Source organism: Mastigoproctus giganteus, chromosome 9 (assembly GCF_048544385.1).
Source record: "Mastigoproctus giganteus isolate SK-2022 chromosome 9, ASM4854438v1, whole genome shotgun sequence".
In the NCBI taxonomy this organism is placed as follows: Eukaryota; Metazoa; Arthropoda; class Arachnida; order Uropygi; family Thelyphonidae; genus Mastigoproctus; species Mastigoproctus giganteus.
Genome location: NC_143583.1, coordinates 86,589,405 through 86,616,761, shown reverse-complemented (window position 1 = coordinate 86,616,761; position 27,357 = coordinate 86,589,405). Strand labels below are relative to the sequence as shown.

General features: G+C 36.5%; 1 protein-coding gene across 3 annotated transcripts in view; it reads left to right on the top strand.

Annotated features, from left to right (window-relative positions):
* The window catches only part of fra (neogenin protein frazzled), a 442,642-nt gene that overhangs the window by 399,315 nt on the left and 15,970 nt on the right, over window positions 1–27,357 (top strand). For 2 of the 3 annotated variants that reach the window (XM_090381703.1, XM_090381702.1), the window contains exons 21-23: window positions 2,753–2,857; window positions 15,110–15,253; window positions 20,604–20,915. In XM_090381703.1, the coding sequence (XP_090237829.1) occupies window positions 2,753–2,857; window positions 15,110–15,253; window positions 20,604–20,915 (561 nt within the window). The remainder of the gene's footprint in view (window positions 1–2,752; window positions 2,858–15,109; window positions 15,254–20,603; window positions 20,916–27,357) is intronic. The other variant, XM_090381704.1, reaches the window with a different exon arrangement.

Sequence of the window (27,357 nt, the reverse complement as noted above, 5' to 3'; positions counted from 1 at the left end):
CTACATCATTCTCCTTCCTGAATAACTCCTCATGCGTGAATGTAGATGCAAAATACTCGTTTAGATTGTTAGCCACCTGAGCAGGATCCTCAACTGTTGACCCATCAATATCAAGTGGACCAATCTGATTCATCCCTTTCCTTCTTGAGTTTAAATAGGTAAAGAACTCTTTTCTGTTTTTCTTTGCATCCTTTGCCAAGGATTTTTCGTAGTCTGCCTTTGCCTGCCTAATCTCCTTTGTGACTTGGTTACAGACCAACTTTTACTTCCTCATATTAGCATTAGGAAGGGCACATTATGCAAGAAAGCAAGCGTATATAGCATCAGCCAAAAAAAAAAAAAAAAACTTTTTTTCACCCATCCCCTCGCTCCAAATTTTTGTCTAGTTCTGCCTTGAATCTATTTAAGCTATCAACTTCTACAACGACAGATGGAAGTTTGTTCCAGCAATCAATCACCCGCTGGCTAAAGGCAAACTTCCACACATGCCCTCTCAGGTGATTATTCTGAGCAAGAGGAAGAATCCGTTCAGCATTGAGCACTCAAACCATTCAAGGCTTTATACACCTCAATCAGATCACCTCGCAGGTGCCTAGTCTCCAGACACTGTAATTTGCAAAACTTAAGCCTTTCTTCGTAAGCGCAACCCTTTGTTCCATTCACTAATCTTGTTGCCCTTCTCTGTACTTGTTCCAGCAGCTCTACATCCTTTTTGAAATGAGGCCTCCAAACCTGTATACAGTACTCAAGGTGTGGCCTGACCATTGCTTTATACAAGGGAATAATCACCTCCTTATCCCTGCTAGAAAAATTCCTGTATATCATTGACAAGACACCATGAGCTACTCTTTCAGTCCGTCTGCACTGCTCAGAGAACTTCATATCTGCTGCACAATTACCCCCAGGTTCTTTTCATTCTCTACCACTGTCAGTGTAGTACCACAGAGTTGATACGTTGCTCTGGGGTTGCTGTTTCCCATATGTAGTACTTTACATTTGTCAATGTTAAACTTCATTTGCCACCTCTCAGCCCATCTGCTCAACCTTTCCAGATCCTGTTGCAGCAGCATAGCATCAGTAGTGTCCTTAACAACCCTGCCAACCTTTGTATCGTATGCAAACTTGGACATTAAGCTTGATATACCATCATCAATATCATTTATAAAAACAGAAAACAATAATGGACCCAACACGCAACCCTGAGGGACTCCACTAATAACATTAGTCCATGATGAGCAGTGTCCATTGATTACCACTCTCTGTCTTCTCCCCCTCACCCATCCCTTTATCCATAGCAGCAATTTGCCTCCAGTGCCACACTGCTCCAATTTGTGCAGCAGTCTTCCATGTGCAACAGTATCAAAAGCCTTTCTAAGATCCAAATATATAATATCAAAGTTATTCCCTGAATCCAGTTCTTTTGTGACTGCATCATAGTATCCAATCAAATTGGTCAGACAAAACTTTCCCTTAACAAAACCATGCTGTGTCCGAACTATAACTGAAGTCTTGTCTAGATGATCCTGCAGTGGTTCTTTAACCAGTGCCTCCATTAATTTTCCTGGAACAGAAGTTAAACTCACAGGTCTATAATTACTTCTGTCAGCCTTTGATTCTCCTTTGTGAATGAGGGTCACATTGGCACATCTCCAGTTCCAGTCTATGGGTACCTCCCCCGAGTCCAAGGAAACTCTCATAATCATGGCTAAGGGTTTGCTTACTTCCTTTGCTGCCTCCTTTAATATAACTGGATATATCCCATCCACCCCAGGTGCCTTTCTTGTGTTTATCTTCAACAATTTCTCCTCCACTTTGCTCTCAGTTATTACAAGATTATCTAGCTTACTGCCAGAGTTGAATACACCTCTGGCATTCCCCTCACTGAATAACCCCTCATGTGTGAATGTCGATGCAAAATATTCATTTAGTTTGTTAGCTACCTGAGCACGATCATCAACAGTTGAACCATCGATATCAAGTGGACCAATCTGATTCATCCCCTTCCTTCTAGAGTTTACATAAGTAAAGAACTCTTTGCTGTTTTTCTTTGCATCCCTTGCCAAAGATTTCTCGTAATCTGCCTTCGCCTGCCTAACCTCCTTTGTAACTTGGTTACAGATCAACTTATATCTATCATAGGCTTCTGTGTCATGTGTTAATTTGTATGCATCCCATGCATTTTTCTTCTCTGCCATATGTCTCATTAGTTCATCTGACATCCATTTAGGCCTAAACCTTGAACAATATTTCTTAGTTGGTATGTAAAGCCTAGTAGCTTCCAAGATAAGTTCTTTGAATTCTTCCCATTTTGAATTTGCTGTTGGTAACATCATCAGTTGGTTCCACTGTATAGAATTTAAATACAGTGTCAGACCATCATAGTCGCCTTTACGAAAGCAAAAACCTTTCCCCTTATCCCTTCTGACTGTGGAAGTCACTGACTTCCATTTGTACAGGAACTTATTACAGAATGACTGAGGGTTATGTTGAAAGAGTATAATTATGCAACTATTCAAATAAACAGTTCTTTTTACAACTAACATGCTGCCACTACTTTTTCCACAAAATTATAATTATTTATGATTTTAAACTTTTCAAATTAATTTTATATTTCAAAAAAATATTAGTTTATTCATTATTTTTATTATAATTTTGTTTTTTTCTTGCTTTTCCTTTTCAAATTCCTTTTTATTTAATTTTTTGTTTAGTTTTCTCTGTTTTTTTCTCCATTATGTTATCATTATATCAATAGATCATGGTAATGATAATGCAGAAAAACCGCCCATGACATGCCGTCAAGTACGAGCAAAACCACTAATGATTCCTGTGGAATCTCAACAGCCTTCTCCTCGAAGTTGTAAGTATAATAAATGTGCATTTTCTGGCCGTCTGAATAATATTGATTAATAGTATTTCATGCCAGAATATTAAATTCATTTGTTTGGAAATATCAGGATAATTAAATTAATTTGGGCTAAAGTAACATAACATAGACCATAAACATGGTGAGCAAACATACAAAGAACAAACTGCAAACAGTATTCAGTTAGTGTTTCAAGGTATTCATGCTAAAACTAGCTTGAATACCTTTTGACTATGTTTTTTTTCTCTTTATGATGATCATAAATGTAAAGAGTTGCAGCTGCCAAGATCTATAAGTACTCCAGTACTGCAGGTAGTTTTTGTGAAGCTTGGGAAACAAACAAAAAAAAAAAAAAAAAAACTAGGCCCCCTTTGATATATATATCGCAAGGAGCTGGATCTGGTGAGCATGGCAGTGGGAAACCATGGTGATGGAGTGCTTTGTAACAAATTAAATTCTTGAATGGAAATCAGTGTGTATGGAGGGACATTGTCATGATGCAAGCGGCAATTCTCTGAAACTTGCTTTCCTAGCCATTTTCTCCCAACAGCATTATGCAGTTGCTATGGATCTGTTTTGTAGTATTCCTGGTTTATCTGACAATGCAGGACAAACTTATAATGAATGCCATGTGAGTTAAAAAAATGTGATAAGCATGACCTTCACATTTGAACAAGATTTTCTTGCTTTTGAGGGCCTTGAAGAAAACAATTTTTCATTGAGAGGACTGGGCTGTTGTTTCTGAGTCATAGCCATATACCCATAATTTGCCACCAGTAATGATAAAAAACAAACACAATGTGTGCTTCAGCAGCAGTATGTTGATTGCAAAACACTTGTCCCTCTCTGTGATCATCAGTGAGATTCGAGGCATAAACTTGGCTGAAACGTCACATTCCAAAATCTTTTGTTAAAATTGATTCACATGTCCCATGAGAAATATCAGTATTTACTAGCAACTGCACACATAGTTAAATGTCAGTCATTCCTGATCAGATCACAAATGTGAGTGATTATATCACTGGTTTTTGAAATTAGCATTAGTAGAGGCATATGATGCAGGAAAGCAAGCCTATACAGCATCAGGCAAATGAAAAAAAAAAAAAACCATCCAACTTCACCCATCCATTCTCTCCAAAAGTTTGTCCACTTCTTCCTTGAATTTATTTAAGCTATCAACTTCTACAACTATAGACAGAAGTTTGTTCCAACAATCAACTACCTGCTGGCTAAAGGCAAATTTCTGCACATCTATTCAACAACTGTCTGAAACAAGTTACTGTGTCATAGGAATATAGAAGATATAGTGCTTAAGTTGGAAGCTACAGAGAGGTCATTTGCAGACATCCAGAAACATCAAAAATTATAGGATGGTCAGAGAGCAAGGATCAGCTTCAATATCTTTGCAATCCACTAAAAAGTATTCAAATGAAATATAGCTTCTTCTTCTCTGAAAGCAGTTTTTAACATTTTGTGAGTGGTTTCTTTTGTGATTTTCTCTAATTTGAAGCAAAATGTAATGCAGATTCCCTGCTGAGTATGTTCACTCATTTTAAAATGTGACAAAACACATACAACACCTTCTATTCAATGCATGCTAATTCAGACTGACTGCAGATGAACAGATGATTTCTGCTTTACTGTGACTAGATGTAACTAATTATCATGTGACACTTCACAACTCTCCAATTTCAAAATACAAATTTAATCCCTGAACATTTGATCACATCTAATTAAAAGACCAGAATAGTAACATTAGCATAAAAATCTATGATAAAAGGGAAATGTTTCAAGCAATATGTTTACTTAACTGCCACTGTAACATTTCAGAAGTTAACATTCCATAGAGTTCAAGGATAATTAATACATGCAGTAAGTTAGAATATATTATAACTGAAATCAAAATAAACTAATAATAAGATTGGCATATAATGGTATATTCATTGGATATATTTAATTTCATATGAAGAGATTATCTATGGTTTCATGGCCTGACATTCACACTTGTAAGTCAATCATTAAACAGATTAGTATTAGTAATGGCCATATGGTGCAAGAAAGCCTAAGGCTTATGGCCTATGCTGCACCAGCCAAAAAAAAAAATATATATATAATAATAATAAAAGAGTAATATAATAGTAATAAAAAAATAAAATAAAATAAATAATAAAATAAAAGTAAATAGGCAATCTTAGCGTTTCTCTCCTCCCGTACGTAACCATCAAGCTGATGGTTACCTACGGGAGGAGATTGACAAAAGGGCTTCTTCATATAGAAGCCCTTTTGTCGATCTCACAGGAAGTTACCCAGGCACCTCCGTAGACAGGTTGGCAGGAGCAGCAGTGTGTAGCACACGCTTCTTAATTAGACCAGGGTTCGAGCCTGTGACCACCACCACCTCCAGGGATATGCAGTGGTCAGGGAATGACCACCGCATATCCCTGGAGCAATATGGCCTTAGTTGCTAATGCTCCTAAAAATAGCCGCCTCCATAGCCAGGTGGGAAGGAGCAGCAGTGCGTAGCACATGCTTCATGATTAGACCGGGGTTCGAGCCCGTCACCACCAAATACAGAGGATGCGGAAAGGTCAAGGAATGACCACTGCATATTCTCAGAGCAATATGGCCTTAGTTGCTAATGCTCCTAAAAACCAAATAACAACATAACAACAACAGCTCCTAAAAACCAAATAACAAACAACAACAAACAGCAAGTTACCCATCTTTGGACCCTTTCAAGAATCTGTCTTTTTTTTAGGTGTGGTCTCCATACTTGAATGCAGTATTCCAATTCTGGTCTAACAATAGCCTTATATAATGAGATTATGATGTCCTTATCTCTACTAGCAAATGCTCAATAAATCATTGATAGGGCACAGTGAGTCTTCCTTGCAACCTGTCTACAATGCTCAGAGAACTTTGTCTAACCGTATCAGAACTCCCAAGTCCCTTTCTTCCACTACTGACTTTAGTTCAACTCCACCAAGTGTACAAAGGGTACTAGGAAAGTTTTGCAATATGACGCAACAATGAATCACAGGAAGCTATTTGTTGCTGCATGTTGAGACATGTTCATACGTGCATAGTAGCCGCCCCGCCAAGTCGATGGGCTCAGTTATTCATTAGTAGTGAGAGTGTAAAGTGCTTGCGATGGCATCGTGGTCACGAAATGAGATAAGGACAGTTTTGCGGTATAATTTCGTGCGTGGTTTAACCATAGACCAGTGCTTAGAAGAAATGACTCTTGCACTAGATGATGATTGTCCACATCGTACAACGATATTCAGGTGGTATAGAGAATTCCAAAGGGGAAATTTCACTCTGGAGGATTCTGAGAGGCCAGGAAGGCCACGAACGTCAGTTACGGAGGAAAACGTTACTGCTGTGAGGAAAATGCTTGACGAAAACAGGCGAGTGACATACCAACAGATAGAGGATACTTTGGGCCTAAATGCACCAGCAATTCGTTCGATTCTGCAAGATCATTTGCACGTGAAGAAACTTTGTTCTCTCTGGGTGCCGCATCAACTGACTGAAGAGCAGATGACACGACGTGTGACTTGGTGCCGGGAGATGTTAAAAAAGTTTGATAAGGGACAATCTCGGTATGTGAACAACATCGTGACAGGTGACGAGACTTGGCTGTACTATTACGATCTGCCGACCAAGGCTCAAAACAAAGTTTGGGTCTTTGATGATGACGACACACCCGTAATTGTCAGAAAATCCCGATCTGTAAAGAAGAAAATGATAGCTGTATTTTTCAAATCGAGTGGAATTGTGGAATGTGTCGTTTTGGACACGCAGAAGACAGTCACAGCTAAGTGGTATACTGAACAATGCCTGCCTAAAGTCATTGGATCTATGAAGAACCTGCGGCCAAAGTCAAGAATGGACACCTGGTACCTCCATCACGATAATGCTCCAGTTCACCGTGCCAAAGCCTGCACCGAATATTTGACCACGACAGGACTGAAACTTCTCGAGCACCCTCCCTACAATCCAGACCTTGCTCCCTGCGACTTTGCACTGTTCCCGCATGTGAAAATGATGCTAAAAGGGAGGTGGTTTTCCAGTGATGAGGACCTTCTACGGGCTTGGGACAACGAGTGTGCTTTACTCCCTAGTGAAACTTGGCAGAACTGGTTTAAAGATTGGTTTCGGAGGATGGAGAGGTGTATTGAATGTAGAGGAAATTACTTTGAAAAAATTAAATAAACAAAGCTGTATTGCAAAACTTTCCTAGTACCCTTTGTATAAGTTATTTTGGGATTACTGTTGCCACTTTTCTGGCCATTCCTGGAGTCTATCTAGGTCACTCTGAAGAAGCTCTGCTTGGCAGTGATCATTAACTACTCCACCAATCTTTACATTATCTTCAAATTTAGACATCACGCTCTCTATTCCTTCGTCGATATCATTTAAGAAAATCAAAAACTAACAGTGGTCCCTATACTGATCCCTGGGGAACCCCATTTCTTACATCAACAGAGTCTGAGGAATAACAATTTATCACAACCCTCTGTCTGGATGGCATCACAGCTCTGATGCCATCCTTATATCCATCTAAAGATTTTCCCTGTGATTCTAATCTGTTCCAGCTTATAAAGTAACTGCTCATGTGGTACTGAGTTAAATGCTTTGCTGAAATCTAAATAAACAATATCAAAATTATTTCCTAAATGCAGCTCATGAGTGACCTTGTCAAAATAGCTAACCAGATTAGTTAAACATGATTTTCCCTTTACAAAACCATGCTGCATACCCTTCAGAACTCCATTTCTGTCTAAATGATCCTGAATGCTACCCTTGATCATTGCTTCCATGATTTTTCCTACTACTGAAGTTATACTGACTGGTCAGTAATATCCCACTACACTCTTAGAACCACCCTTATGTATTCGAGATACATTGGTACTTTTCCAATCCAATGGAATCTTTCCTTAATCCAGTGAATCCTCATAATTAGCCTCAATGGTTCAGTGCACTCACTTGCCGCCTCCATTAAAATTGTAGGGTATATCAACCCCAGGAGCCTTACTCACCTGTAGGCTTGAAAGTTTTTTCAATTTTACTCCCATAATTTCTCAATGATTAAAGGGTTGTTCTTCTGTAAATATCGATGCAAAGTAACTGTTGAGGCCATCTGCAACATCAGCTGGAGTATCTAATACTATCCCACATCCATTACATAATGGTCTGATTGGGTTTGTCCTTCTCTTCATTGCATTTATATATGTGAAGAATTCCTTGTCCTCACTCTTTGCCAGCAATTTCTCATAATCTGCCTTTGCTAGCGTAACCTTTTCTGTGGCACTATCACAGATCAAATTGTAGCTTTTATAGTCTTCAGTACTTTTTATTGCTTTATAACTTTTCTATGCCATCTTTTTCTACTGAAGTAATCTACAACTTCATTATTCATCCAACACTTGGAATCCTCCTCCTCGTGCAGTGCTTTTTTTAATGGTATAGACACAATCAAGGCTTCTGTGATTAATGTTTTAAAGGCATACCATAATTCAGTTGTATTCGCTGTCTGTGAGATATCTACCCATTTAATAGAGGCCACTTAGTACCTTAAGCCATTGTAATTTTCTTTTCTGAAATTATAGCCGATTCCTTTAAATTTTTTGACTACTGCTACCTCTCTCTCTCTTCATCGTCCACCGTGGAACTCCATGATCACTTCCTGCTACTGGTTCCTGTACTGTCAGCCCTATTTTATCATCTGGTTCATAATGATCAGGTCTAGAATATTATTTTTCCCAGTAATTTCCTTGATATGTTGATACAAATAACAATCTTCTAATTAATTTTAAAATTTTGTCCCCCATGTCGAATTTCCTTCCCCTTTGCTTCAATCAATTTGAGGCAAATTAAAATCACCCATAATAAGACATTCACCCTTACTTGCCCATTCCATTTGCATGTAGAGGCTCTGATAATAATCTTCACAATTACCTGGCCTGTAGATTATTTGCACTCTCATTATACCTTTGCTTCCAATTATCTCACATCATACAGATTGTATACTAGCATGTGAAACGTCTGAATCCGGGGAAGCTTTCATCATACTCAGGCTGCTTTTGATAAGAAGCATGACCCCTCCACCTCTTCTATCTGCTCTATCCTTCCTAAATACAGTCAGTCCTCGTATAACACGTGTTTGCACTGCATGAATTCGATCATACACGATTTATTAATAGGGGAACGATATCTTATATATGCGAACCGAATTCGCTTATGCACGATTCGCCTTTGTGTTTACAAGAAATGGCACTCGAACACAGAATCACCCCAACCAAATGCAACACGATAGGAATGAAGAGAAGATTCTGAAAATGTATTTGTTTTTTCTATCAGTGAAGGGGAAACACATTTCACCTTAATAACGTAAAACCAACACAATTCCAGCAACCGGTATAATCGCAAATGCAATTATATCGAGTTTACTACCAGTTTATAACAGATTCCTCTAGCAGAAATGCAGCTGGAAATTGTTTTATGGTAGTGACCCCTAGAAATGTGCTTTAGTAAAATGTGAGGTGTTAATAGTGTATCTCTGCCTTTACGGTGTTGTTTATTCAGTTGCTACACACACACACAGCTTTGTTTATGTGTATCAAGCGTGCCTCCTCGTTTTTTAATTGTACTTTATTCCCTAAAAATGAGTAAAATACTTAAAAGGTGTGAAAAGGAAGCGTCCTGGTGAAGACACTGCAGATTCAGAGAGAAAAAGAAAAGCAATATCGATAAACAGAGGCAGACTGGGTCAAAAATTCTTACCCGGGAAAATTTATAGTGGCCTCATACTATGGTTTGTGGCCAAAATCACACCAGCCTCCGGCCTACCGGGGTTTCCCCGGTAAGGCTTATGGCCAGTCCACCTCTGTTGATAGAGAAAAAAAATATGAAATTGTGAAACGCTTTGAGCGAAATGAAAGACCATGTGATATTGCACGTCCTACAGACCTAAATGAGGCAACATTGAGAATTACAAAGAATGCAGAGAAAATAAAAACAACTTTGATAGCAGGAACAACTCAAAGTGTAATTAAAATCCATTAGATTAAGACACAAAGAATTGGAAGAGATGGAACGGCTGTCATCTGTTTGGATAGAAAATCAAACAAAAAACAAGTTTGCTTATGATAGAAGCAAAAGCATTAGCAATATTTTATTACGTAATAAAGTAAAGTAAAGTGCAGCCATTATCAACCCACTGCAGGATGGAAGCCTCCTCAACAATTCATGCTGAGGGAAATGGACCATACTCTGCCACGCTGGTCCAGTGTGGGTTGGCAGATCGACCATATTCAGCAGTCAGGGGCTTGAACCCCAGTCTACTCAAAGAGCGTGTGCTACTGCACTCCCGCTCCTGCCCACTCGGCTACGTAAGTATTTTATTATGATTATTTATTGTGTTTGGTAATGTTTTGGTTACAAATGTGTGTTCAATCTTGGGTGGTCGGCACCTAACCCTATTTTTCCCATAGGGCCTGTTGTTTATATTGCATGATTTTGCATTGCACGAGGGTTTCTAGGAACACAACTATCGTGCTATACGAGGACTGACTGTACATTGTACATACCATACTGATACTCATCATCCCCTGTTTCCAGGTGGCGCCACGTTTCTCTAACCACTAATATGTCAGCATTACTTGTCCTAACCAGCAGTCCGAATTCACTTATTTTATTGGCGACACTTCTGACATTACTGTACCTACAATTAAGACTCAGTGTTCTTGTATAGTTAACTACCCTGACACCCCACTTAAAAGTTATTTAAGATTGCTTCCCTGGCATTAGCTACCTGCTCATTTGAAATGGTTCTATCCCTCAGAGCAGTTTGCTAATATGATCTGTTGGGGTTATACACAAGGACTCTTGAGGTATGTGCAAGCATTACTTAGACCAATATTATCAGATGAATGCATATCTATATTACCCTTGTCCCCCCCCCCAAACTAGCAGTTACCCTAAACCTTTAAGGTATCCTCAATGACACTGGCAAAAACTCTTGCATCACCTTTGTTTAAATGTATCCTGTCTCTACAAAACAGATTCCTTCTACCTACAAGTGTGGGCCAAGCTGATAAAAAATTTTCCCCCAAAAGCCTTGCAGAGTCCTTCAAGTCTTAAAATGGCATAATATAAGGACATTATCCAGTTAAACTGGGGGAGGGGGGATTATGATTGATTTGTAGTTAGCTATATGTGCTGGAGTTCAGGCAAAAAACAAGGGTTTTTTTTTTTTTTTTTTCAAAAATCAGGTGTTTGTCATAAAAATCATGAGAAATTTTTGTGAAGTCCACATTGCATTAGAAATTAAACTTCACTGACAGACTACACATTTCATATTAAAACACAGCCATATGACTGTTTATAGAAAAATGTGCTTTCAATCATTTCAAACATTAATGTAAATAGGAGTTTTCTCTGTGGATTTCTGTTTAGATTGTCTGTTAGATATCAACTGATTATGACTGCTTCAAGAAAGATACTCTTGCAGAACTTCAAAACTGTTGACTCAAAGTTTTGTTGATAACATTATTAGGCATTTTTGTTTAGATTTGACTGTTAAGATCATTTCCAAAGCTTCACTGGAAATAGATCTGAATTGAATTTTTTTTTCTCCTAGTTAAATATTCTCTGGCAGTAAGATTGCTATGAGGAATTACTGAAATGCCAAAAATGACTTGGGATAATTTATTATATTTCATGATTTCTTGTGCACTGATCTGTTCCCTGACCAAGGACTACTGTACATCAGTTCCTTCTTCTTTCATAGCAGAGTCCAGTAGGTTCTCATCCTATTTCTTTATCTTTAATGGAACCAAGAAGTACTGCAGACATCTCCACAAAAATTTTCAAATTAATTTGAAAATGATGCATTGCCAATTGATGAAATTTATGCTGCCTTGGCATATATTGGATTTGAATCACATTGGTCCACTTGATGTCGATGGTTTAACTGTTAATGATCCTTCTCTGGTTGCTGACAGACTGAATAGGTATTTTGCATCTACATTTGCACATGAGGAATTCTTTGGGGAGGGAGCTGTCAGAAGTTTATCAAACTAACAGGGAGCTAAACAATTTTGTGATAACTGTGAAGAAAGTGGAAGAGAAACTGTTAAAGTTAAACATAAAAAAAGGTACCTGGAGTGGATGGGATCTATCCACTTATATCAAGGGAGGCAGCAAAAGAGGTAAGCAAGCCATTAGCCATAATTATGAGAGCATCTTTGGATTTGGGGGGGGGAGGAATTCCCTGTGAACTTAAATGTGCAAATGTATATACGATTCACAAAGGGGGGGGGGTGAAAGGGTGATGCGTAATTACAGACCAGTTGGCTTAACTTATGTTCCAGGGAAAATAATGAAGTCACTGGTTAAAGAAGTAATGCAGGACCATCTAGACAGGAGTGCAGTTATACCTCAGTCACAGCTTGGGTTTGGTAAGGGGAGATCTTGTCTGACCAACTTGATTGAATACTAAGATGCAGTGGCAAGGGAACTGGATGCAAAATATAATTTTGATATCATATACTTTGATTTCAGGAAAACTTTGATACTGTTGCACATAAAAGACTGCTGTACAAATTGGAGCAGTGTGGCATTAAGGTCAAGTTACTGTTATGGATAAAGGGATGATTGAATGGGAGAAGACAGAGTGGTAATAATCAGTGGTCACTGCTCTTTGTGGACTTATGTTATTAGTGGAGTCCCACAGGATTTGGTGCTAAGCCCATTGTTGTTTTCTGTATTTATTAATGATATTGATAAGGGTATATCAGGCTTAATGTCTAAGTTTGCAGATGATACAAGGGTTGGTAGGGTGGCTAATGACAATAATTGTGGTATGTTATTGCAATGGGATCTACAAAAGTTAGGCAGATGGGCTGAGAAATGGCAGTTAAAGTTTAATACTGACAAATGCACGATACTGCATATGGGTAGTATCGTGCATTTGTCAGTAATTCCAGAGTAACGTATCAACTGAGGGTAGTGGAAAATGAAAACAACCTGAGGTAATTGTGCAGCTTGATATGACATTTTGTGAGCAGTGTAGAAAAGGCTGCCAGGACAGCTCACGGGGTTATGTCAGTGATATACAGTAATTTTGCTAGCAGGGATGAGGAGGTGATTATCTCCTTGTATAAGCAATAGACAAAAAATGTCAAATGTGTCTAAAGTACTTTGTGGCTGATGCAGGTCCCCCCCCCCCCATTGATTGCTGTAGTGTCTGCAAGGCAGTCATATGAATATAGTGTTGTAAGTGTCAGTCAGTTTGGTGTGGTGTTTGTGCTTTTGGCTAAGATCAAAAGTCATCATTTGCCACTACTAATACTAATTTTATAAAAACATTTTTCAATGGGAATTTGTGCACTTACTATCTCTAAATAGTAGTAAATTTCCAACAAAAATAGTCTATGCAGCATTAGCATTAGTAGAGACAAATTATGCAAGAAAGCAAGCTTATACAGCACCAAAAAAAAAAAAAAAAAACTTCCCGTTTCACCCATCCATTCACTCCAGACATTTGTCCAGTTCTTCCTTGAAATTTTGCTCTATGAACTTCCACACCGACAGATGGAACTTTGTTCCAGAAATCAATCACCCACTGGCTAAAGGCAGATTTCTGCACATCTATTCTACAACTGTCTTTCCTCACTTTGGATGTGAGAGAAGAAGAATCCCAACCACATTAGGCTTTCTCAAACCATTCAAGGTCTTATACATACACCTCAATCAGATCAGCTTGCAGGTGCCTAGTCTTCAGATGGTGCAATTGCAGAACTTAAGCCTTTCTTTGTAGGAGCAACCCTTTGTTCCCCTCACTAATCTCATTTCACTTCTCTGTACTTGTTCCAACAGCTCTACATCATTCCTAAAATGAGGCCTGCAGACCAGTATTCAGTACTCAAAGTGTGGGCTGAACATTGCCTTATACAAAGAGATAATCACCTCCATATTGCTACTAGCAAAGTTCCTGTATATCATTGACAGGATGTTATAAGGTAATCTGACAGCCTGTGTTTTTATCCATTGCAGAAACTTGCCTTTAATATCTCACTGTTACTATTTGTATAGTAGTCTTTTATATGCAGCGGTATCAAAAGTTTTTCTGAAATCTAAGTGTATGATATCAAAATTAATTTTTGCTTCTAGTTCCTTTGTTACTGTGTCATAGTATCCAGTCAAATTGATCAGACAAGACTGCCCCTTAACAAGATATGCTGTGACTGCAGTATAACTGCATTCCTGTCTAGATGGTCTTGCATTACTTCTTTAACTGGTGACTCCATTATTTTCCCTGGAACAGAAATTAAGCTAACAGGTCTGTAATTACTCATGTCACTCTTTCATCTCCCTTTGTAAATTGGGGGTACATTTGCATATCTCGATTCCACAGAGATCTTCCTTGAACTCCAAGGATGCTCTCATAATCACAGGTATATTATCTTCACTACTTAAGAAAAGTTAAATCAGTTGCGATAGCCAACTTACAAGATTGCTCTTGGAAATAGAACCATTCCCCACAATGGCTCAGAATGGAACCAAGATGCATGCACTGGAATGCAGTGCATACATCTTGGACTACCGTATGCAGAGGTTTTAGTTATGGAATGTGACTAATAGTAGCCAAAGGGGTTAAGACAAATTTCAAGTAATTATCAGCAGTGGTTGCTTTATCTTTTTCATTAGTAGTTTTATGTCTGAATTTTTTTCTTATGAAAATTGAAAACTTCTTCAGTCGATATCCTAAGAATTTAAATTTTGTTATATCTACAGTTTTTTGTTCATGAAAGAGTGATGTATTTTTGAACCAAAAAATGAAAAAAAAAAAATAAGTTGAAACATACAAGTTAATTTAGTCTTTTAATTTATTGTTTGAAGCATTGTGTTTAGAAAGTTTATAAATATAAATTTTCTAATAGTTTTTGCAGCTTTTTTTTTTTGAAACAGAAGATGATTGTTTGGGTGCTAGTAATTAAATAAAATGCTTTCAGCCCACAGCAAATGGAAAAGTTATTTCTTAGTCAATATTCCTTGAGAGCAAATAAAATGGAAAACATTAGTAGTACTGTAGCTATATCTGTTTGATAACAAAAAAAAAAAAAAAAAAAAAAAATGTACTGTTTATATGCAAAAACATAATTTCTAAATAAGTTTCTTAAATAATGCATTCTGTATTTCAAGCCTTTTACTTTCTTCCATTGTTCTTTTATCTAGCGATTGCTGCAACAACACCTGTTCCCAATGGAACATTGGGCCAACATTTTGAAGGAGGATCAGGAAGTATTTCACGACCCTTATATCCTCGAACACAATATAACATTCCTCGAGCTCATGTTACTGTAGATGCTTCCCATTCAGGTAGGTTACTTTTTTTTTTCTTTTTTTTTAATTTTTAAAGGATCATATCATGTATGAAATTTGGTAAATTCTTGTCCTAAAGATCATTTATAATGTGGTTCAGTTTCTACATTATAACCTTAGATTACTATTATATTCATGTTATATGTTGATACTGTTGACTTGTAAACTTTATCATTCATTATTAAACTGAATGTTAAACCATAAAAAAAAAAGAAAAAAAAGTAATTATTGAATTATAGGTAGCAATAAGGAGCAATAAATAGAATTAATCATAATTTCTATATATGTCATTCAAAGCAGCATTGGCACAATGCTACTTTGCCTATACAGTGGTTTCTGACATTGTGTATAGTTCTTTTACACCTTTGGGAATGATATGAATTTAAGAAACTAATAAAATATTAGTAGATAAGAATTTAAACTTACATAAATACTTTTGCTTCTGAAATTTTAGAGATTGCTTCTAATAACTGATCATTGGACACAATTTAAAATGGCAATTACACAAGTCTGTAAGATTATTTTGACTCATTATTAGATGCACGTACAATTTCAGTAGCTGTTAGTAGATGAAGTTAAACATGAAACAAAGATTTTTGAATTGATAATTTTACAAGTGGTTGTGTAGTAATCTAAAGTGACACATCCTTACTTATTGCTGTTTAACTGAATATCTGTGTCTACTCTTTGTGGCTTATCCGGGATGCAGTAGATCCATGTACAAAATATGAATATTGACCACCAAGTGGGATTGCCACTTGTTGTATCTGATGGATCCCCTTGTATGCTGATGGGCCTAGGTACACCTGTTACGTATCAGATAATATACTCAGCTACTGGATCATTTTATATAAATCTGCTTTTGGGTCTGTACATGAATTCTGCAGAACAGAGTTCAGAGGATTGCAATTATGGACTACACTTAAGTTTTAGAAGTGAAGTCCACAGGGATTGGTGCTGGAACTTTTATTTTATTATTATTATATTTTTTTTATTTTCTTAAATGATATTGATGAAGGGATATAGAGTGGAGTGTATTTTCAAAATTTGCAGTTGATACAAAGATTGGAATGGTTGTAAATGATGAGCATCAAACAGCTCTCTTTCAGGATGATTGGATAAGCATAAGCAATAGTCAGATAAGTGGGCTTTGTTTTTATGTAGCAAAATATAAGATGCACTTGTGATATAACAACCAAAAAATAACTCATTCACCAGGAGGAATTCAATTAAAAACAGTGGGGGAGTTACAATCCAGGCAGGCAAGAAGTTCTCTTTTCAGTTCGGACAAGCAGCAAGTTTATCCATGTGTCCTAATAATGATTTTTCAAAAATGTTGCATGTAAAGATATGAAATTCATAATTCTACTGTATAAAGCATAACTAAATACCTTAGAGGAGGATCTGATCCTTGAAAATCATTAGTAAAATGAATGTGAGTAAAATTCACATGGTTATAAATGAAGTTAAAGATTGGAGCCATAAATTAAAATTAAGGCAAAAGAATTATTGACTGAATTGTTGGGAGCTTCCTATTATTAGTTGTGGTAATAGTAGTAATAGTGACATCTGATGCAAGAAAGCAAATTTATTTATAAATCGTCAGCAAAAAAATAAAAAAAAAACAACTTCCCACGTCACCTGGTCATGCCCCCCAATAACTTGTCTAGTTTTTCCATGAATTTATTTATTCAAACTACACACTTCCACAACAACTGATAGAAGTTTAATATAGTTGTAGAAGGATGTTACGTGGTGGTTTTCCATGGAATCTAGCTTTTAATAATGACCATTCTTATATCACTTGAATATTAAGATAGTTTATTCAGCAGCGAAGGGCAACCAGACTGGTGAAGGGAATAAAAGCGTGCTCTTACTTAGAAAGGCTTCAGTTCTGCAAACTGCAGCATCTTGAGAGTAGGAGATCTGATTGAGGTGTTTAAAGCTTTGAATGGATTGAGTAAGTTGAATGTTAATGGCATTCTTCCACTTGCTGACACTACACATGAGGGAGCATAAATTCAAGTTGAGGAAGGATGGTTGCATGGTAGATGTGGGGAAGTTTGCCTTCAGCCAGTTGGTGGTTGATAGTTGGAACAGGCATCCATCTGCTATTGTGGAAGTGGATGGGTTGAATAAATTCAAGGAAGAACTAAACAGATTCTTGGAGGGTATGTGTGGGTGAAATTTTTTTTTTGGCTGATGCCATAAAAACTTGCTTTCTTATTTCATTTGCCATTACTACTAATAATAATAAATATTTTAAAGTATTGTTGATTAAATTCAACCCCTTGTTTTCTGTTTACATAAGTGGCCTAAAACATTTTTATGAAGAATGCTTCCTTAAATACAGAAATTTTTGTTGTTCTGGTGGTTTGTGGAAAGGACTCTAGTGGGGACTTTGCAATACAGCTAAAATGCAGTGTACCTTCAAATAAAAATGTTTTATTTAATTTCTCTATTGAAAATTTGAAATTATTTATGGCTGAAATATTGTTACACAGAGACATTTGTCTGTTGTAAAATTGTGTCACATAACTCTTTTGAAATTGCAACACACATCTACACAACCTTCACTGAAAAAGTATTGAAACTTTTTGGTTTGTTACATTTCAACTAGTTTGCTGCATCATTTATTTGTTTCATGATACTCTTTATTAGTTGTTATTCTTAGATACTCTTTTTAGTTGTTGTAAAGATATATTTGTATTTAATCGGAGAATTAACTGATCAGTGAGAAAATTTGGCAGATTTTGGCAACTTATATGAAGGAGTGTCAGTAGATAACATTCCTTGAAGATTTGTTACTTACGAAATAGAAGAAAATTTGCAACCACTTTACATTCTGTACAAAGAAAAAAAATATCAGCATAGAAACTTTCTTGGATGTATACTTAATATGGCAACAAATTTTTAGAAAATAATCTGTTGGCAACTGTGAGTGTATATGACCAAAAAAAAAAAAGAAAAATTATGTCACACAGAAATTTTGCATCTAGTGTGATATTTCTACTCTTAATGGATTAGTATTTGAAATCTGAATTGTTACAGCATCTTTATATGTTATGTACTTGACGTAATAACAAAATTTCAATTTCCGTATTGCATTATGAACCTATAAAAAGTAGTACCAAATAAAAATCAGAAATCTTTCATCTATATTTGTTTTGTGTAAGGAAAATAGTGAGTGCTATTCATAACAGATTGTTTATTTAAAAAAAAAACATTATTATATACTCTTCAATGTTTTCTTGATATAGTAACTAAAGTTCATAGAAATATATTTATATTTCTATGAAGGAAGAAATATATTTATATTTCTATTTCTGGAAAATGTTACTTTCACCTTACATTGTATAAAAGAAAAAAGTGTTCATTACTCATAAATTGGTTTTTTGCAAATCAAATTGTTGTACCACCTTTCTTGGGTGGGTTTTTGATCTGCAACCAGAAATATACCTCCTTCTGAACCTTATACACCTCACTGAGGTCCCTTCCCTCTTCTTAAGCTGTTTCAATGCCAAGCTTTGCAGTCTAAAACTCAGCTGTAGGAACAGTTGAGAAGAAGGATGAAGAACAAAGGTTGGATGACATTGTAATGGACACTGTAGTGAGTTTATTACATTTAGTATAACCAAACACAGATGAAGCCTATAATTTCCTACTTGATCTGTGCTTAATGCCACAAACTAACAAACATAATGAATAAAATGTATCAAAATTTATTACTGCGGTTCTTCACAGAAACAATTAATTGTTATATGGTCCATTCAGCAAACAAACAAATCACATGGTATGTTAATGCTAAGCAGAGTTGAATGCTCATACTTTCTGAATTCCTTTTCAGAATTGAGGGGCATAGAGCTGTATAAAATAAGCAGCAGTCACCATGTAAAATTTTAACTTCAAAAAAATAGTAATAGATTCACCATATAGTGCAAAGAAGCCATAGGCTTTTATTGTACTTGCCAAAAAAAAAAAAAAAGAAGTAGATAGGAAAGTAAAAATTATGTGCTTCCCTCTTCACATAGATAACTATCCTATTGGCTTTTGAGTTTATTCAAACTGTCAGCCTCAGCTATCTGCAAAGGCAACTTGTTCAAGCAATCAACAATTTGTTGGAATTCCAGAACTCTTTGTAACAGTGAAAATTTCACCTTCATTCATTTTACTAACTCCTCTCAGAACTCTATAAACCTCAGTTGGGTCACCTCTGAGGTGCCTGATTGCCAAGCTCTGTAGCCCATATAATCAGAGTCTTTCCTTCTACTGTGATCCCTTTTGCAATGAAAGAAATAAAAGAAAAAGACTTCTGCATGCCATTACAGAAAAAAGGCTTTATTTATTTCCAAAAAGTATCTCTAAAATTGCATGATTAATGCTTTCTATGAATTTGTTGTGTAATATGAAATAATTCTTCATAGAGAATAACAATTTTATATGAAATGGCAATAACAAAATAGCAATTCTTTTATGGGTACACTTCTTTTGGTCATGAATGGAAAGTGCTCATGACAGCAAAGAAAATTTTACAGATTCAGTGTATACTATATACTAATTACAGAGAACATTAACTGTGACTGGTAATAAACTAACAACATTCAAGCAATTCATCAGTTCATTCATGCTTCCTGTTCTGTCAGCAGGTTTTGCTATTCTGAATATGATTTCATAGTCTAAGAAAGGTTATCACTTGACAAAAAAATTTACTCTAAATGAATACACCACATTGTTCTGCAACTGTCAATATGCAAATAGAATAGCTGCTTTCCCTCTCAGTGGTAGGTGTTTACTTTTACACATTTCCTGTGCATAATTACTATTTTATTGATATATTTTTTACTTTGTGTCTAGTTGAGGTGAGGTAGAGAAGAAGTTGCAAGTCTTTGTGTGATGGTATCCCCCAGCATAGCAACAGTTTCATTCTCCCCTTTCCTTCACCTGAATAACTGAATTGGTTAGAATGAATGTTCATTGCTGCTAACCAATTCAGTTTTTCAAGTGAAAGGAGACATTGGAACAATTTTTTTTATATGCCAGTTTATATTTTTAAATCAGATCATGTCTTGCTGGGGGAACATGATCTCAACTACAATATATCCAATATATCCAAACACAGTATAATGAGCCACAGAATATCAAGGTTTTGCTATACTTAAAATGGGAGGTCAGTCATAGTTTCAAAATATATAATTTCTAATATTTAATGTCTTATTCAAAAAAGTTTTAAGAAAATGATTGGATTTGTACTATATTTCAAAAAATAATTCACATTGCAGCTTACTATATTTACCTCAAGTAAAATAATTTTAATTAAACTGAAAATTTTATGATAAAACCCCATTAGGTGTGACACCTGAGCTTCCATCGCCTAGTTCACACGGTCAACAGACCCCTCTAACTTATGAAGCAGTAACAGGACGAGTACCTTCACCCCCACCCCAGATGTCAATGGGAAGTGCCACACTAATGAGCACAGGACAACATCCATCATATACAAATACCCTTGTATCGACAACAGGTAGTGGTAACAACAGTGGTGAGCCTGGTAGTACTGGTACTATTGGAAAAAGGCCATCAGGCCATCCACTGAAAAGTTTCAGTGTTCCTGCACCTCCGCCACAAAGTGCTCCCACAACGCCTCAACCAAAACACATAGGTAAGAAATAATGGAAAGTACTCAAGTCATATGAAACATATGTCATATTCATGAATAGTCTCTAGAAAATGAATTTGTTGTATTTAATTTTTTACATAGTGTGAAAATTAGTAACCAGTCATCACCAGCCACTTAAGTTATTATGATTTTCAATTAAATTTATTTTCTACTTGTTTATTGAAATTAAATTTCAATTAAATTTATTTTCTACTAGATGAGATTAATTTACAGCAATTTAAACAATTTGATTCATTATTCTACATTTTTGTGGGTTCTTTACTACTTGATAAAGAACCTGCAAATAACCCACATAGTAGAAATTTTAAAAGCTATGTGTGCACACAGCCTTTCAAGGCTCATTTCTTATATTATTATATGATTATGATTATTACATTTCTTATTAATGTATTTCTTATATGATTTCTTATTTGATTTTACATCAGAAACCACAAATAGTATTGCAACCAGAATAGAAGGGAACTGCATTGTCTGTTATGGGTGCACGAGTCTCATCCTTTTACTAGTTGAACTTGATATTGAGCTTCTATATACTTGGACCACCAAAAAGGAACTAAATTTATTTGATAGTGGAGTAGCTTATTAAAACTGTACACTATTAGTGTTAATAAGTAAAAATAAATGCACAAGGCATAATACATTACAAATTTAAATTTACTATTGAACATTCAGTGAAATACACCATTCTTTGTTCATAATAGTAAATTGTAATGAATGGGATCAATTTAATTGTATCTCATATTGTGACTACCTTCGCAACAGGTAGTCACAATATGAGATACAATTAAATCGATGCCGTTCATTACAATTTACTGTTACGAACAAAGAATGGTATATTTCACTGAATGTTCAATACTGTTAGTGTGAATAAAAGCAAAATGATGCCAGGAAGCCAAACTTATTTAACATCAACCTTTGGGGAGAGGGAGACCTATCATCTGATTCCATTCAGGTATTCTCCAACCTTTCTTAAATTTACAAACACTATTTCTACAAGATTAGATGGCAAGTTGTTCCAACAATTTGCCATCTATGGTCCATGGAAATAACAAAGGCAGAGGCAGAGGCATTTTTCTAATTTTAGTTCAGTTTCATCAACTTTCAACAAGTGTGGCAAACTTTATATGGAGCCAATGTTTATCTTGATTGCCAGTTATCATCCCAAAATATATACGAACTAAAAAGAATGACACATTCTCAATAAGTGTGCATATGTACACTATCCACTCATAGACCAACTCTACTGGCAGGTTCTCTGTTCATGATATACTAGAAAAATTAGTAACCAGCATTCAGCAACCATTAATAATAATAAAAAAAAATGCAATACTGGTGCATTATCTTCGCAGACAACAAAATTAAGACAAAATATAGTAATATTTTTGTATGTATGTTGGGGGAAAAATGGATGTAATTTTTGAACTCATTGTATGCAAATTACTAAAGGATACAGAATTATTACACAAGTATTGTACAGCCTCATTATGCTTCTGAATAAATTATATTTTATACTCAGTGCAGCAATCTCATATTGTGAAGGCACTTTGCCCTAATTTGTTTTAATATTACACTACTCTAAATAAACTTGCACTACTCTAAATAAACTTCTTCATTGGAGAATGCATTCACAATATCAGATTGATGCACTAAGTAGAAAACTTAGTTTGCTCATTGCTATGTACATATTGAGGCTGAGCCCTACTTGTACAGTAATGTTTTATAATTCTCTAGCATATAGCTTTTGCCATATATTATTAAAGGACACAACACTGAAAACTTTTATGGCAGTATGTTGATTTCAGGAATGAATGGGTGGTATGGCACATGCACAGAAAAAGAAACATTCTTGGCTTGAGCACTGCACATCTCCTCTTCAAAAAGCATTGACTGCTTTCTGAAGAGTTTTTTGAGTTCATGTTTTGATGTTGATTTACTGAATAATCAAATAATAAATTATTGCTCTTTGTTTATTCTGTTATTTGCATAGGATCCATGAAATACATGTTTTATTTCCTATTTTATTAAAATTCAGAAAGAAATATGTAAAATATATTACAAAAAGTTGACCAAATATTACATTGAGGCATATGCAGGGAAGTGAAAACAGTTATTTTTTATGTTATTAATGAATTGGTAAAAAAGTCGATTAGCTATTTCCTTTTCACCTTTATTACATACAATGGAAATCAATTCAATTAATTTAATTAAAAAATGCAATTTCTTATGAAAAGCATCCTTGGATATAATCTAATTAGATTAACTTCACTCAACATAATTATTTGATTGTAAATGTAACTTTATTAGTTTGTGGCAAAAGGTTACAAAGACATCCAAATAATTCACTCAATTTTGAACAACATTTTGAACTCAGCTTGAAGCTCATTATCAAGTTTGCACTTGAAAGACAACCGCTGAGTGCCACTTAGAGTATGCTTTGAGAAATATTGATTATTATGCATTCATTTATTCATAACTGGACCACCTAAATGATATTGGTTTAGTTCCATAAAATGATCCAATATCTCAATTACTCATCATATAAAGTTTGCAATATGGTGATATAGTTGTACAAAAGGGCACAAAATGTGATATAGTTGTACATGTCTGGAGGCCTCATTTTAGGAAGGATGTAGATTTACTTGAGCATGTACAGAGAAGGGCAACAAGATTGGTGAGGGGAATGAAGGGATCCTCTTACCAAGAGAGGCTTAAGTTCTGCAAATTGCAGTGGCTGAGACTAGGCACCTGCGCGGTGATCTGATTGAGGTATATAAGGCCTTGAATGGGTTGAGCACGCTGAATTCTGATGGGATCCTTCCACTTGTTCAAATTACGAACCCTAAGGGGGCATAAATTCAAATTAAGAAAAGACAGATGTAGAATAGATGTGCGGAAATTTGCCTTTAGCCAGCGGGTGGTTAATTGCTGGAACAAGCTTCCATCTGTCGTTGTGGAAGTTGATAGGTTGAATAAATTTAAGGAGGAACTGGACAGGCATTTGGAGGGAATGGTGTGATTTTTTTTTTTTTTTTGGCTGATGCTGTATAAGCTCATACATTTGCTTTCTTGCATCACATGCCACTACTACTACTACTATTCCTACATGATGTTGACACTAATGATATTAAGAGCAGGAGACCAGGAGAATTACTTAACAAGTACAGATTACTGTTGAAAAAAAGCCGTGCATTAAGGTTGAATTTGAAAGTGTTCACAATTCTGCCCAGACACGATAGGAGGGAGTATATGATGAGAGCCTTGTCGATCAATTCGGCCCTGGAAAGATTGTGCAAGGCTCAAGGGTAGAATTTTTTTCAGCCTGGTCTATACTTGTTAACAGGAGAGACTGCTTCTACAGGGATGGGATACACTTAAATAGAAAAGGTGCCAGAATATTTGCTGATGCTATCGAGGCAGTGTTAGGTGGGTCGGAAAACTGCTAGCTTGGGGGGATACAAGGACTAATAGATTAACAGTAGCCACTCGCAGAGGTGAAAGTGATTCTTGCATTGCTTCTATTGGAATGAGCAGCAGCCAGGAAAACAGAATGCAGGATATTTCAGAGACTGCTGGGAGTCATTTTGGTACAAATAAACACATGGGTTGTGTTAGGGTAGCTAAAAATAGAAACAGGTGCATGTATACTTGCATATACACCAATGCTAGGAGTTTGGTAAATAAATTTGATGAATTTGAGGTATTGCTCAAAACATCAAAGGCAGATATTGTTGGGATATCTGAGACGTGGTGTCACACAGATATAAGGAATACAGAACTGGAATTTGGGGAGTATAATGTGTAGAGAAAGGATAGACAGGATAGGAAGAGAGGAGAGGTTAAGCTATTAGTAAAGAAACACATAAAATCCAAGGAAGTGAAGCCAGTCGACATCGGTGTACAGTGCAGTGTCGAGGCAGTTTGGTGTGACATAAGCATTGGGAGATCAAAATTGAGAGTAGGAGTGTGCTATAGGCCTAATGACTCTGATGAGTATAATAAGAAATTGTACAGGGAAATAGAGTGGGCCAGAAAATCAGAGTCTTATTATGGGGGATTTTAATTTCCCAGATATTGACTGGAATTTGGGGGCTGGTCACTCACACACTAGCAAGGCTTTTGTGTATTTATTGGATGATTGTTTTCTACATCAGCATGTTCGGGAGGCAACTAGAGAGGGTAATACTCTTGATATGGTTAACAGTAGTGATTCTTCATGCATTACGAATCTGCAGGTATATGAACCACTAGGTGGCAGTGATCACAGTGTGCTGAAGTGGGATTTACTCAATGAAGTAACTACCATCAGGGGAAAAGGGAGGGGTTTTTGCTTTCATAATGGCAACTACGATGGTATTTAAATTCTATCCAGTGGGACCAACTGATGATGTTACATGATGATGATGTAAATTCAAAATGGGAAGCATTCAAAGAACTTATCTTGGAAGCTACTAGGCTTTACATACCAACTAAGAAATATTGTTCAAGGTTTAGGCCTAAATGGATGTCAGATGAACTAATGAGACATATGGCAGAGAAGAAAAATGCATGGGATACATATAAATTAACATGTGACACAGAAGCCTATGATAGATATAAGCTGATCTGTGACCAAGTTACAAAGAAGGCTAGGTAGGCAAAGGCAGATTATGAGAAATCTTTGGCAAAGGATGCAAAGGAAAACAACAAAGAGTGCTTTACTTATGTAAACTTTAGAAGGAAGGGGATTAATCAAATTAGTCCACTGGGTATTGATGGTTCAACCGTTGATGATCCTGCTCAGGTAGCTAACAAACTAAATGAATATTTTGCATCGACATTCACACAATGAGGGGTTATTCAGTGAGGGGAATGCCAGAGGTGTATTCAACTCTGGCAGTAAGCTAGATAATCTTGTAATAACTGAGAGTAAAGTGGAGGAGAAATTGTTGAACATAAACACAAGAAAGGCACCTGGGGTGGATGGGATCTATCCAGTTATATTAACGGAGGCAGCAAAGGAAGTAAGCAAACCCTTAGCCATAATTATGAGAGCTTCCTTGGACTCAGGGGAGGTACCCATAGACTGGAGATGTGCAAATGTGATCCCAATTCACAAAGGAGGATGAAAGGCTGACAGAAGTAATTATAGACCTGCGAGTTTAACTTCTGTTCCAGGAAAATTAATGGAGGCACTGGTTAAAGATGCACTGCAGGATCATCTAGACAAGACTTCAGTTATAGTTCGGACACAGCATGGTTTTGTTAAGGGGAAGTCTTGCCTGACCAATTTGATTGGATACTATGATGCAGTCACAAAAGAACTGGATGCAGGGAATAACTTTGATATTATATATTTGGATCTTAGAAAGGCTTTTGATACTATTGCACATGGAAGACAGCTGCCCAAATTGGAGCAGTGTGGCATTGGAGGCAAATTGCTGCTATGGATAAAGGGATGGTTGATTGGGAGAAGACAAAAAGTGGTAATCAATGGACACTGCTCATCATGGACTAATGTTATTAGTGGAGTCCCTCATAGTTCAGTGTTGGGTCCATTATTGTTTTCGGTATTTATAAATTATATTGATGATGGTATATCAAGCTTAATGTCCAAGTTTGCTGACAATACAAAGGTTGGCAGGGTTGTTAAGGAGACTACTGACGCTATGCTGCTGCAACAGGATCTGGAAACGTTGAGCAGATGGGCTGAGAGGTGGTAGTAGTAGTAGTAGTAGTAGTGGCATGTGATGGAAGAAAGCATAAAGGTGGCAAATGAAGATTAACATTGACAAATGTAAAGTACTACATATGGGAAACAGCAACCCCAGAGCAATGTATCAACTCTGTGGTACTACACTGACAGTGGTAGAGAATGAAAAGGACCTGGGGGTTATTGTGCAGGCAGATATGAAGTACTCTGAGCAGTGCAGACGTGCTGCAAGAGTAGCTTATGGTGTCTTGTCAATGATATACAGGAATTTTTCTAGCAGGGATAAGGAGGTGATTATTCCCTTGTATAAGGCAATGGTCAGGCCACACCTTGAGTACTGTATACAGGTCTGGAGGCCTCATTTCAAGAAGGATGTAGAGCTGCTGGAACAAATACAGAGAAGGGCAACAAGATTAGTGAATAGAACAAAGGGTTGCGCTTACGAAGAAAGGCTTAAGTTTTGCGAATTACAGTGTCTGGAGACTAGGCACCGGCGAGGTGATCTGATAGAGGTGTATAAAGCCTTGAATGGTTTGAGCATGCTCAATGACGATGGGATTCTTCCTCTTGCTCAGAATAATCACGTGAGAGGGCATAAATTCAGATTGAGGAAAGACAGATGTTGGATAGATGTGCAGAAATTTGCCTTTAGCCAGCGGGTAGTTGGTTGGTGGAACAGACTTCCATCCCTTGTTGTGGAAGTTGATTGCCTAAATAAATTTTATGCTCAGCTGG